Source organism: Saccopteryx bilineata, chromosome 3 (genome assembly GCF_036850765.1).
Source record: "Saccopteryx bilineata isolate mSacBil1 chromosome 3, mSacBil1_pri_phased_curated, whole genome shotgun sequence".
In the NCBI taxonomy this organism is placed as follows: Eukaryota; Metazoa; Chordata; class Mammalia; order Chiroptera; family Emballonuridae; genus Saccopteryx; species Saccopteryx bilineata.
In genome coordinates, this window is record NC_089492.1 from 271,453,473 (window position 1) to 271,466,468 (window position 12,996).

General features: G+C 50.4%; 1 protein-coding gene across 2 annotated transcripts in view; it reads left to right on the forward strand.

The window, feature by feature from the left end:
* Nucleotides 1-12,352, forward strand: part of MECR (mitochondrial trans-2-enoyl-CoA reductase) — a 31,332-nt gene extending 18,980 nt beyond the window's left edge. Inside the window, exons 4-10 of one of the 2 annotated variants that reach the window (XM_066269864.1) lie at nt 1,248-1,391; nt 3,936-4,038; nt 5,468-5,570; nt 6,902-6,975; nt 9,332-9,392; nt 9,545-9,617; nt 11,990-12,352. In XM_066269864.1, coding sequence (XP_066125961.1) covers nt 1,248-1,391; nt 3,936-4,038; nt 5,468-5,570; nt 6,902-6,975; nt 9,332-9,392; nt 9,545-9,617; nt 11,990-12,150 — 719 coding nt within the window. In that variant the 3' untranslated portion in view covers nt 12,151-12,352. The remainder of the gene's footprint in view (nt 1-1,247; nt 1,392-3,935; nt 4,039-5,467; nt 5,571-6,901; nt 6,976-9,331; nt 9,393-9,544; nt 9,618-11,989) is intronic. The other variant, XM_066269865.1, reaches the window with a different exon arrangement.
* Nucleotides 12,353-12,996: the final 644 nt, after the last annotated feature.

Consider the following 12,996-nt stretch of genomic DNA (forward strand, 5'->3'; position numbering starts at 1 on the left):
GGAGGTTCTCTATGAGAGGGGGCAGCCCAGATGAACCAGTTGACTCTGGGCATGATACTTCCTCAGTTTCCTGCCCTGTTTAATGAGGAGGTTAAACTCTATCCTCTTCTCAGTCCTGATTCAATGATTCTTTTGTCTGGAACTAGGATGTGAGCTGGGAGTTCATAATCATTTCTTTCCAGCTTACAGGGTTTTTCCATTATCCTTATCTCGTTTGATTTGTGCAACAGCTCTCAGAGGAAGCATCAGGCTCTTCTTGCTGACATCATTTATATATTAGAGCAGGGGTCCCCAAACTTCTTACACAGGGGGCCAGTTCACTGTCCCTCAAACCGTTGGAGGGCCGGATTATAAAAAAAAACTATGAACAAATCCCTATGCACACTGCACATATCTTATTTTAAAGTAAAAAAACAAAACGGGAACAAATACAATATTTAAAATAAAGAACAAGTAAATTTAAATCAACAAACTGACCAGTATTTCAATGGGAACTATGGGCCTGCTTTTTGCTAATGAGATGGTCAATGTCCGGTTCCATATTTGTCACTGCTAGCCGTAACAAGTGATATGACGCGTGCATCCCGCGTCACCAGAAGTAGTACTGTACGTGAGCGATGCCGCACTTTGCGGTGCCGCCACATACAGTGCTCCTCTCACTGACCACCAGTGAAAGAGGTGCCCCTTCCGGAAGTGCAGTGGGGGCCGGATAAATGACATCAGGGGGCCGCATGCGGCCCGCAGGTTGTAGTTTGGGGACCCCTGCATTAGAGTAACCAACTCAAGTGACTTAGAGATTTGCTCAAACTAGCAGACTAACAAAGCAGGTCCCAAACCTAGGCCTTCAACTTCTATTTTCACACTTTTACCAAAAGCTCACCCCAAGTCAACCTGCCCTAGGTGAGAAGAGTAAGGGCCCAGTAGGAAAAGGGGGAGCTTTCTCAGCTTTTCACCTTCCTAGTAATGATGTTATTTCCTAACCTCAGAGTCTAGTAGTTTGAGAACGTTAGCCACCAGCTGGGTGACACTAGCTAAATCTAATGGTAACTAATGTAGGAATAATCAAATCTACACCTTACTTAATTATCATAAGGACTCAGTCATTCAAAAGGACTTCAAGATTTTCTTCATTCTCTAAGCATTACTTGAAGTCTGCTGTCCTAATTGCCCACTTACTAAGGAGGGTAGGCCAGGGTTGAGTGTGGGGAGGGGGTTCCTCACTGCCCTGAACTCATCCCTCGCCTCAGGAACCTGGCGGACTGAAGCTGTGTTCAGCGAGGAAACACTGGTCGCAGTTCCAAGTGACATCCCCCTTCAGAGCGCTGCCACCCTGAGTGTCAATCCCTGCACGGCCTACAGGATGTTGGTGGACTTTGAGCAGCTGCGGCCAGGTAGGAACCTGCAGGCGGGAGGGAAGGGCAGGATCTCCCATCTGGGGTGTGACCCAAATCCTGACCCTGAGGCCATGACGAGCCCCTAGCCTAGGGGAGTGTGTTGCTGTTGCTTCTGCTTAGAAAGATGTTAGCTTGGTTCCTAGAAAACATTCTGAAACCTCATGAGGAATACACTCCGGAAAACCGCTAAGGGATCACATTCCTAGAGCTTGGGGTAGAGTTCTGTCATTCAGCAAAAACGTATAGGGCTGTGCTAAGCTCTGGGGATAACAAAGCCAGACAAGATAAACACAGTCCCTGTGTTTGCAGTAAAATGCTGAACTTAGTCATTCCACTCAGCATTCATATAGCACTTACCAGTTCACATAAGTGCCTTTACAAATGTTACCATGCTGAATGTGTTAAATCGTCAGAGCAGTGAAGCGAGGTTGGTATCATTGGTTAGGAGCGCAAGTTCCAGGCTAGCAATCTAGGTCTGAACTCCAGCTTCACCTGACTGTGGGAGCTCAAATCCTCAGGGGTTTTTTGTTTATTTTGTTGTTTTCTTTAATTGGGTGCTTTTGTTTGTTTTGGTTTTGTTTTTGTAAGAGAGAGAGAGAAAAGGAGAGAGATGAGAAGTATTGACTCATACTTGTGTCATTTTAGTTGTTCACTGACTGCTTCTTATACATACCTTGACCTGGTAGCTCAGGCTGAGCCAGTGACCCGTTGCTCAAGCCAGTGACCTTGGGCTTCAAGCCAGCAACCTTTGGGTTCAAGCCAGCCCATGGATCATTTTGATGATCCCACAGTCAAGCCGGAGAGCCTGTGCTCAACCTGGCAATCTCGGGGTTTCAGACCTGGGACCTCAGCATCCCAGATCAATGCTTTACCCACTGTACCGCCGGTCAGGCTCAATCAGGTTTTTTAATCTGTAAGATGGAGACTAGGAATTCTAAGAGTCAGCTGAAACACAGCAGTGTAACATACAGCAGTGTAACATACAGCAGAGGGCCTGCCCCACACTGCTGTGACTGCTTTGCTTTTCTTATTCTTCTTTTTTATAAATGAGGAAACTGAGGTCCAGAGAGGCAAGCTATTTGCGTGAGATTGCTCAGCAAGGAAATGACAAAACCAGGTGTTTTATCTGGGCTCCCCTGAAAACAGAGTCTGAGACAAGGACCGTGGCACACTGTTCACTGGGGAGGCAAGGAGTGAGGGACTGGGAAGAGACAGCGAAGGCTCAGTCCTGCTGGGGGACCCTGTAATGACCCTCATAGAACCCACCTCAGAATTAACCTCCCATGACAGGAGGTTACCCACCGACTCTCATGCCCCTTGTGGAAGGGCTGCCCTGCACACGCGGCGTCTCTGCAAGCTGGTAGGACCACGGAAGTCACCCGGTCTATCTCTGCCACCAGCAAGGAAACCAAGATCAAGAGGTGTCGGAATTATATATTATGCAGTACAGAAGCTGCAAGCTCTTGATACAATTGGACTTGTATACAGCATGTCTGAGGCCAACCATGTGTATTACGAGATGCCTGCAGAGTGCTATGGGAGCACACAGAGGGAAGAACCTGGAAAGGCCTTAAGAAGGAAGCTGTGCTTGAGCTATGCTTTCAATAGGATTTCAAAATGAAGAGAGAAAGAAAGAGGAAGCATCGTACACCAAGAAAACAACCTAAACAGTCTGACCAGGTGGTGGCGCAGTGGATAGAGTGTCGGACTGGGATGCCAACAACTCAGGTTCAAGGCCCTAAGGTCGCCAGCTTGAGTATGGGCTCATCTGGTTTGAACAAAAGCTCACCAGCTTGGACCCAAGGTCGCTGGCTCGAGCAAGGGGTTACTCGGTCTGCTGAAGGCCCGTGGTCAAGGCACATATGAGAAAGCAATCAATGAACAACTAAGGTGTCGCAATGCGCAACAAAAAACTAATAATTGATGCTTCTCATCTCTCTCCGTTCCTGTCTGTCCCTGTCTATCCCTCTCTCTGACTCTCTCTCTGTCTCTGTAAAAAAAAACAACAAAAAAAAAACGCAGCCTAAACAGAGACGTGGGGACATAAAAGTTGGAGGATGATGAAGGTTATAAAACGATTTAGCCTGACCTGTGGTGGCACAGTGGATAAAATGTCAACCTAGAACACTGAGGTTGCTGGTTCGAAACCTTGGGCTTACCTGATCAAGGCACATATAAGAGTTGATGCTTCCTGGTCCTCACCTCCTTTTCTCTCTCTCTCTCTCTCTCTCTCTCTCTCTCTCTGTCTCTCTCCTCTCCTCTCCTCTCTAAAATAAATAAATAAATATTTTAAAAATGTATACAACAGGTTCTAAATGACATCCACTGTAGACGCTGAGTTGCTGAGTTTTAGGAGGCACTGTTGGTGTTATGGAAGTTTGGAGGGCACTGGGAGAAGAGTGAACAACACTCCAAGGTCTGAGAACGCTCAGCAGCCTGGTCCCGTCCCCTTTGAGCCTACGTCCTCAGTCTCTTGCCTTATGTAACAGGATCTATTATAGGGCTCCACGGCTTGACTTGAGTCTCTTCCTGGCTCCACAGGAGATTCTGTCATCCAGAATGCATCCAACAGTGGAGTGGGGCAAGCAGTCATCCAGATCGCGGCAGCCCTAGGTCTGAGAACCATCAATGTGGTCCGAGACAGGTGCGTGGGGAGGTGGACTCCCAGATCATGACTTAGGCCTTTCTACCTCACACCCCGCACGTCCACCAGATGGCGTCCTTGCATAAGCAAGCCTTCTCTCTGGTCAAGACGCAGCTCTGTCACAGATGAGTCAGCCATGAGAAATCGAGTCCAGGTGGCTTTTGGCTACAGGATGAGTGAATCCTGGAAGTATAAAGGGAGGTCAGAAAGGTGAAAACAGCCGCTACTGAATACTAGGCGTTTTTGAAATTCTTGACTTGTGATAACCCCATGTTTTCAAAACCGAAATTCATATTTGGGAATGTTTTAAGCTGTGTTAATCCTTTTGTGTATTTTGGGTTGTTTGTTGTTTGTTTGTTTAGTGAGAAAGACAGGCAGGCAGGCAGCAAGGGAGAGAGATGAGAAGCATCAACTCATAGTTGCGTCACTTTAGTTGTTCATTGATTGCTTCTCATACATGCCTTGATCAGGTGCTCAAGCCGAGTCAGTGACCCCTGGTTCAAGCTAGCGAGCCTGGGCTCAAGCCAGTGGCTCTGGGCTTCAAGCCAGTGATCATGGGATCATGTCGATGACCCTGCACTCCAGCTGTTGACCTCAGGGTTTCAAACCTGGGTCCTCCGCATCCCGGGTAGACACTGTGTCCACTGTGCCACCACCTGGTCAGTGTGTGTTATTCTTTCTATGAACTTCTAACCCAAGGCCCTTTTCCCTTGCGTTTGTGTGGTGATTTAAAGCACACTAAATACCAATTGAAGGAGGTGAGGCAGGCTTGTGATCTGTTTTACAGATAAGGAAACTGAAGTTTCAGAGAGAAGAAGCAGCTTGCTCAGGGAGACACAGCAAGTCAGTAACAGACTTCATCTCCTGACTTGTTCTCTCGCCCTGGTATCATCCAGGTTCCTTAAGCCTCATTGTTCATGAGTGGCCGTGTCGGCTACGGCAGTTCAGTCTTAGCAGGAGAATTGATACTCACTTCAGTTCCTTATCTCCTTGGTTGTATTAACAAAAATTATCGTTGCCTTGGCCAAAGAGTCCCAGAGCCACTCCTGGGCTGGAGTGTGTTTGCACAACACTCTTAAGAGCCCCTTGAAAGGAGAAGGGACAGAAAGGAAATGTAGTTTGTTGTTTCAGTAGAAGAAAATCAGGAAGTGAAATGACTTCTCCCTGGGCACAGATGGTCTCTAGCATCCCTGAGCTGGCCAGAGCTGGGGAAACCACCCAGCCCAGCTCTCCCACCAGTGGGGAGACTGAGGCAAGCGATGTGGAATGTGATGGAACCAGCAGGCCAGGCCCTGCTTGAGGCCGGGCTTAAACCCCATCCTGCTTCCTGCAGAGAAGCCCGCTTTCTCACAGCTGTGGCAGAGGGGTCCTAGGGACCTTTGGTGAAGAAAGCAAACAGCTGTGACCCAGGATTGTGTTTGGTTTTCAGACCTGACATCCAGAAGCTGATCGACAGACTGAAGCACCTGGGGGCTGAGCATGTTGTCACAGAAGAGGAACTCAGAAAGCCTGAGATGAAAAACTTCTTTAAGGTACCTAGGATGCGGGACATTGCACCCCATTCTGCGCTCACCCCGCTGAGGAAAGGTGACTTGAACTAGAAAAGCTGGGGTTCCTCTTCACATCTTCCCTTTGTCTCTTTGTGGAAAGATGAAGCCCATTCCTCGGCCAGGGGCAGCGTGCAGTAAGTACCCAGACACTGTGAGTGCGACAGAGAAGATGGGTTAGGAAACCCCGTGTGATTGGCAGTTTTGAATATTTGAGGTGGGCCGCATCGGTCCACACAGCCGATGTGAATCTCAGAGCTGGGAGAGGACCTGAGGAAACTGAGGCACAGAGAAGAAAGAGAAAGAAAAGAAGTAACATTCCCTACATACCTCCTTATATTGTACCTGAAAATCCCACAAAAGCTCTACAAAGTAGGTGCTATCTATTTTATAGAGAGGAAACCCAGACTCAGAAAATATCAAGGATTTGACCAAGAACACACAGTCATAAGTGGTAGAGTCAGGGCTGTTCCCAGGTCTCTCTGAACACCAAGCCTCTGAACCTTCCAGAACCCTCAGCCCCTTGCACACCTATTAGGTGACCAAACCACGTCTCCACCTCTTTTCACTGAACTCTGGAGTGACCAAACACGCACTCCCGTGAGAACACGCACCTCTTGAGAACATTCCTGAAGCAGCAGGTGTAACATAAACGGACTTCAGAGTGCTGAGAAGAGGCGCACTGGGGAAGGGAGGGAGGTCCTTGGCTATGGACCGTAGATGCCCTCTATCTGTCCTTCCCCAGAGGGGTTGAGCTCTGAATGAAATTCTCCAACAGGTAACAGGATTAGGTTGGTAAAGAAAAGGCCGTTCCTGGGCAGGGAAGAAAGAGAGTTCTAATGCCAGAGTAGCCTGTTTTCTTCACTTCCTCCTTCTGGCACTGGGCAGGGAAGTGCTGTTTGCAGCAGCTTCAAACCCCACGTGTAGAGCCTGCCCAGTGGTGGCGCAGGGTTAGAGCATCAGACTGGGATGTGGAGAACCCAGGTTCGAGACCCCAAGGTTGCCAGCTTGAGCGCAGGCTCATCTAGTTTGAGCGAGGCTCACCAGCTTGAGCCCAAGGTCACTGGCTTGAGCAAGGGGTTACTCGGTCTGCTGAAGGCCCACAGTTAAGGCACATATGAGAAAGCAATCAATGAACAACTAAGGTGTCGCAACGAAAAACTGATAATTGATACTTCTCATCTCTCTCCATTCCTGTCTGTCTGTCCCTATCTATCTATCCCTCTCTCTGACTCTCTCTCTGTCTCTGTAAAAAAAAAACAAAAAACCCACATGTAAAGTGGCAGCTCCCTCACAACAGGCTTCTTATTTTCCAGAACATGCCTCAGCCGAGGCTTGCTCTCAACTGTGTCGGCGGGAAGAGCACCACCGAGCTGCTGCGGCACCTAGCGTAAGTCCCCCGGCCCTGCCGGCCCGGTCCGCCAGCACTCTCCGGGCCTTTAGCTGAGAGGACTACGGAGCGTCCAGTCCCGGGGCCACTGCAAGCCAAGGCCCAGTCAGCAGGACCCCGAGTAGGAAACTGGGGCCAAAGTCCTGTCTGGGCCCAAAGTTCTCTGGGCCCTTCCTTTCTCAGCCGCCTTCATTAAGGTGACTGAGAAGCCCATCCAGCTTGGTTTCTCCAAGGGCCTGACCTCAAGGGGAATAGTTAAGGATTCATAACCTCAGGGCATCTTGAAAAGTCACTTAGTCCTCGCTTATTAGATTTTAAATTTTTCATTAGCTTTTAAAAATAGGTTCTGATTTTAGTCTGACCTATGGTGGTGCAGTGGAAAAGTCAACCTGGAACACTGAGGTTGCCGGTTCAAAACCCTGGGCTTGCCTGGTCAAGGCACATATGGGAGTTGATGCTTCCAGCTCCTCCCCACTTCTCTCTCTCTCCTCTCTTAAATAAAAATAAATAAAATCTTTAAAATAAAATAAATTCTAAAAAAAAAATAGATTCTGATTTTTTTTTTTTTTTTTTTTTTTAATCTGAAGCTGGAAACGGGGAGAGGCAGTCAGACAGACGCCCACATGCGCCCGACCGGGATCCACCCGGCACGCCCACCAGGGGGCGACGCTCTGCCCCTCCAGGGCGTCGCTCTGCCGCGACCAGAGCCACTCTAGCGCCTGAGGCAGAGGCCAAGGAGCCATCCCCAGCGCCCGGGCCATCTTTGCTCCAATGGAGCCTTGGCTGCGGGACGGGAAGAGAGAGACAGAGAGGAAGGAGGGGGGGGTGGAGAAGCAAATGGGCGCTTCTCCTATGTGCCCTGGCCGGGAATCGAACCCGGGTCCCCCGCACGCCAGGCCGACGCTCTACCGCTGAGCCAACCAGCCAGGGCCAGATTCTGATTTTAGAGGTAACGTGACGCTTATTACAAAATATTTTGAAAGCATATATAAGTACTAAGGAAAAATTGAAGTCTGAAAGTTACTTATGATGCCACCACTGAGGGGAATAAGCACTGGACAATGTTAACAGTGCCTGTCCTGCCATTCCTTTTTCCGTTAATGTAAACTCCAGCCGGAGTGTGCCTGAAAGGACACTTCCCAGCGAAAGCGGGAATCCCCTGAACGATGTTAGTTAATACGTATTTTCTAGCACTCGCTAGCTATGGGGTATAGAGATGGCTGAGACGCTGGTGGAACCCTCTGGAACTCACAGGCTAGATGGGTCATGTAGTCAAAGAACTATGAAAACAGGCCCTAACCGAGTAGCTCAGTTGGTCAGAGCATCAACCCATATACCAAGGTTGTAGGTTTGATCCCCACTCAGGGCACATACAAGAATCAACCAATGAGTGCACAAGTAAATGGAAAAACAGATCAATACCTCTCTGCTTCTAAAATGAATTAAAAAAAATTTTTTTTAACTTTTTAAAGGAAGGAAGTTTAAAAAAAAAAAAAGGCTGTGGAAACAAGCAGTCAGAGTTGACTGTGCACTGAACTCTGGCGGAGCTTGAGGTGCCCCTCCCACAGCCACCAGGCCAGGGGAACCATTCCAGTCCCCATTTGTACAAGGCCCAAAGAGGGGCTTCACCTCCCAAGGTCTGGGAAGCGACAGGTGAGGTTCAGCAACCGCCAAGGCAGACTGCAAAGTGACACGGTGTCACTCAAAGCAGGAGGAAGAGAGGCGATCGGACCAATGTCCATACCATGCCCACCTACAAGTCGCACCCCTGCAAGTGCAGTAGAGCCAGACAGGTCCTGAGCCTTTCTCAGTAGAGCCTGCCTACACGGGGAGATTGTTGTTTTGTTTGTTTTTGAGTCTTTTTTTTTTTTTTAATTTTAGAGAGAGAGTGAGAGAGAGACAGGCAGGGAGAGAGAGTGAGAAGTATCAACCTGTAGTTGCTTCATTTTCGTTGTTCATTGATTGCTTCTCGTATGTGCCTTGATGGGAGGCGCAAGCCAAGCCACTGACCCCTTGCTTAAGCCAGTGACCATTGGGCTCAAGCCAGCAACCTTGGGATCATATCAATGACCCCATGTTCAAGTTGGTGAGCCCACGCTCAAGCCAGAGACCTTGGGGGTGCGAACTTGGGACCTCAGCGTTACAGGTCAATGCTCTATCCACTGCTCCACCACTGATCAGGCAGGGATTGTTGTTTTTAATATAGACTCTTACCTCCTGGTTTATTAGGTCCCAGGTAGGACCTAGGAATCTAAAAGAAAAGTTTAGGCTTCAGTGTTGGAATAGAAGCACTGTGACAGATTCCAGAAGGGGTTCGAATCTGCCTGTAGTCATTCTGTTCTCTCTGACTCTTCAGGCCTGGAGGAACCATGGTGACCTATGGGGGGATGGCCAAGCAGCCTGTCACAGCTTCGGTGGTAAGCTGGTGGGGGAGGCAGGCCTGGAGATGTGCCTGGACATCACAGTTGTCTAAACTCAGCTGCCCTGTCCCTGGGGGAAGAATATATACCTTAAGTGGTGTCTGACGTTCTTGCCCTCAGAGCCCCAGTATGTCCTTCTGTGTCCGCAGAGCCAGCTCATTTTTAAGGATCTCAAACTTCGGGGATTTTGGATGTCCCAGTGGAAGAAGGCCCATGATCCAGGTGAGTGCATGATGGTGCCATTGCCAGGGGTCACACAAGAAGGCAGTGCCTGCTGCAGAAATAACCAGCCACTCTGAGCCCTGGATAGGTGATTGGACCCCTAGCCCTACAATAGGATAAAGGAAAACAGCCTCTGACTACACCTCCAGTTAGCAAGTAGTTATTGGACTAAAGCGGGCTAGTTCTTGGGGGCATAACATTGAACAAGGTGCACACTGCCCACGCCCTTGAGGAGCTGGCAGTGGGGAGACTGCCATGGCAGACATCAAGCAAAGAAGACACACTCTTAGCCAGCCCACCTGCATCCTGCCGTTTCTGGTGAGAGGGTCTGCCTAGCCTGGCCCTGAGATCTGGACACATTACTTAGCCTCTGCCTCAAGTTAAATGTCCTAATGGTTTAAACTGTGGTTAGAGCACTCTCCCTCCCGGGAGCACACCCACGCCTTTCTTCCCTCTCGGGTGTGCATCAGCTAAGCTCGAAAGGTCCCCGAAAGACTTGCAACCAGGGGAGCAGTGGGCAGCGGCAGCTCGTCTGGGCTAACCCTCTGGACCTGTCTCCAAGGCCCCTTTTCTCTGACTCTCCAGTGAGCTGACAGCAGCCCTGCCATGGCTCACTTCTTTCCCACAACATTTCTTTTTTTTTTTTTTTAATATTTTGTTTATTGATTTTTAGAGAGAGAGAGAGAGAAGGGGGAGAAGTGGGAAGCATCAACTCATAGTAGTTGCTTCCCATATGTGCCTTGACCAGGCAAGCTCAAGGTTTCAAACTGGTGACGTCAGCATACAGGTTGAATACTCTACCCACTGCGCCACCACAGGTCAGGCCCCCATAACATTTCTAGAGAGCCAGTGCAGCCCCGCCCAGGCTCTCTCCTGTGCTTCTCTGTCCTAAGCCCTTCCTTGTTTCACTGTCCCCAGCTTCAATAAGCCTCCTCTCAAAACCTAAATAAATGAATTAATAAACAAACAAGCAAACTCTTGTTAGCCCTGTTTGACAGAAGAGGAAACTGAAGTTCAGAGTGGTTAAGGAGCTTGCCCAAAGTCACTCCTCCGAGGGAGTGGTGCAGGCAGGATGTGACTAGCTGGTCTCCCTGACTCCAGAACCTGAGCCAGCGCACTATTCTTCCTTTCCTGGTGGTCCGGCTCCCTAGAGAGCGGCTCCCAGGCTGGGACTGAAGGTGCCGAGGGGTTATCCAAGTGGAGGAGAGGAAAGCGGTGGTGTAACTATGGTGTTTCGGTAGAAAAGTTAGCATGTGCATAAAGCCCATCAGAGCCCTGGCCGGATGGCTCAGTGGTAGAGCGTCGGCCTGGCGTGTAGGAGTCCTGGGTTCGATTTCCGGCCAGGGCACACAGGAGAAGCGCCCATCTGCTTCTCCACCCCTCCCCCCCTCCTTCCTCTCTGTCTCTCTCTTCCCCTCCCACAGCCAAGACTCCATTGGAGCAAAGTTGGCCCAGGCACTGAGGATGGCTCTGTGGCCTCTGCCTCAGACGCTAGAATGGCTCTGGTCGCAACAGAACAATGCCCCAGATGGGCAGAGCATCGCCCCCTGGTGGGCATGCTGGGTGGATCCCAGTCGGGCACATGCGGGAGTCTGTCTGACTGCCTCCCCGTTTCCAACTTCAGAAAAATACAAAAAAAAAAAAAAAAAAGCCCATCAGAGAAAGTGGGAAGCTGGACTGATTGGTTGTAACCACATTATAAAAGATCTTATGAATCTCTTTAAGGAGTTCAGACTCTATCTTAAAGGCAGTCAGGGAGCCACTGAAGTGTTGGGCAGGGGATATGATTAGATGGGAATGTTGAATGAACTGGTGTCTATGAAAAAGTACTTCTCGGCCAAGCCCTTCACTTATCTTCCTGCACCATTGGGCCTTTAGTGGGAGGTGATGTTGGTGGCCTCAACTCAGGGGATTCTAAGGGAGTCCTTGGCTGTCAGGGAGAGCTCCTTTTCCTGAGCAAAGCTCTTCTGTTCCACATCAGTTGGTATGCCAAGCACACCCACCTCCCTCAGTGCCTCTTCTGGGTTCCCTGCCTCCAAGTTAATCCTGCCCCTCCCCCATTCAGACGCCAGGTTACACCCCGGTCAGGTTCTGTGGGTCTGAGCCACCACTCTGCTTGCCCATCAGTCCCTGGGGCCACTCCCCATGCTTCTGTGGCCCCACCCTGGATTGGACCTCACTGTCCTGAAAACAGGTGGGGACCAGGCAGCCTCCACAGCCATCCTCTCTGTGGCCAGGCCCTGGGCTCTTGAGGCTCTCCTGGAGCTCAGCACCAGCTGCTACCAGCAGGGTTGACACATGTGCCTTGTCACCAAGTCCTGCTGCTGCTGTCTCCCCCCGCTCCCCATCTGACCGCCTCCAACCTCCCACAGACCAGTTCAAGGAGCTGATCCTCACTCTGTGTGACTTCATCCGCCGAGGCCGGCTCGTGGCTCCTGCCTGCTCCGAGGTCCCACTGCAGGACTTCCAGCGTGCCTTAGAAGCTTCGATGCAGCCCTTCACGTCTTCAAAACAGATTCTCACCATGGGATAATCCCAGAGGAGCCAGGGCACAGTGGGGTGGGAGGTGGCTCAACAGCACTGGTTTGGGCCCCTTAGGTTTTGGTCTGGGCCCTCCCCCTTCCTCAGGCTGCCCCTCTCCTGTCACTTCCCACCAGGACAGCTGTGAAGTCAGCCAAGGCTCTCGCCAGGGCAGCCTCAGGGTATCTAATAAAGTCTGAACTTCCTGAAAACAATCACAACCAATAGAAGTCATCCCTGTGCACCTGCCGCCTCTGCCTCTGAGGACTTAGAAGCGCCCCCTGCCTATCCTCCATTTGTCCCCCAGCGATCATTTCCTGACAGCCTGAGAGCAAAGATAGGATGAGCCTGGCAGGTACAAAAGCCAATAAGAGCCCTGGCCAGTTGGCTCAGTGGTAGAGCGTCGGCCTGGCATACAGAAGTCCCGGGTTCGATTCCCGGCCAGGGCACACAGGAGAAGCACCCATCTGCTTCTCCACCCCTCCCCCCCTCCTTCCTCTCTGTCTCTCTCTTCCCCTCCTGCAGCCAAGGCTCCACTGGAGCAAGGATGGCCCGGGCGCTGGGGATGGCTCCTTGGCCACTGCCCCAGGCGTTAGAATGGCTCTGGTGGCAACAGGGCGTTGCCCCCTGGTGGGCAGAGCGTTGCCCCTGGTGGGCGTGCCGGGTGGATCCCGGTCGGGCGCATGCGGGAGTCTGTCTGACTGTCTCTCCCCGTTTCCAGCTTCAGAAAAATACAAAAAAAAAAAAAAAAAAGCCAATAAGACACAATCTCTGCCTTTAAACCACCCAAGCCCACAGAGGAGAATCTTCTAAAAAGGAAGCTTCACTCATTCTCAGGTAGTGCACGGCTCAATCCAGG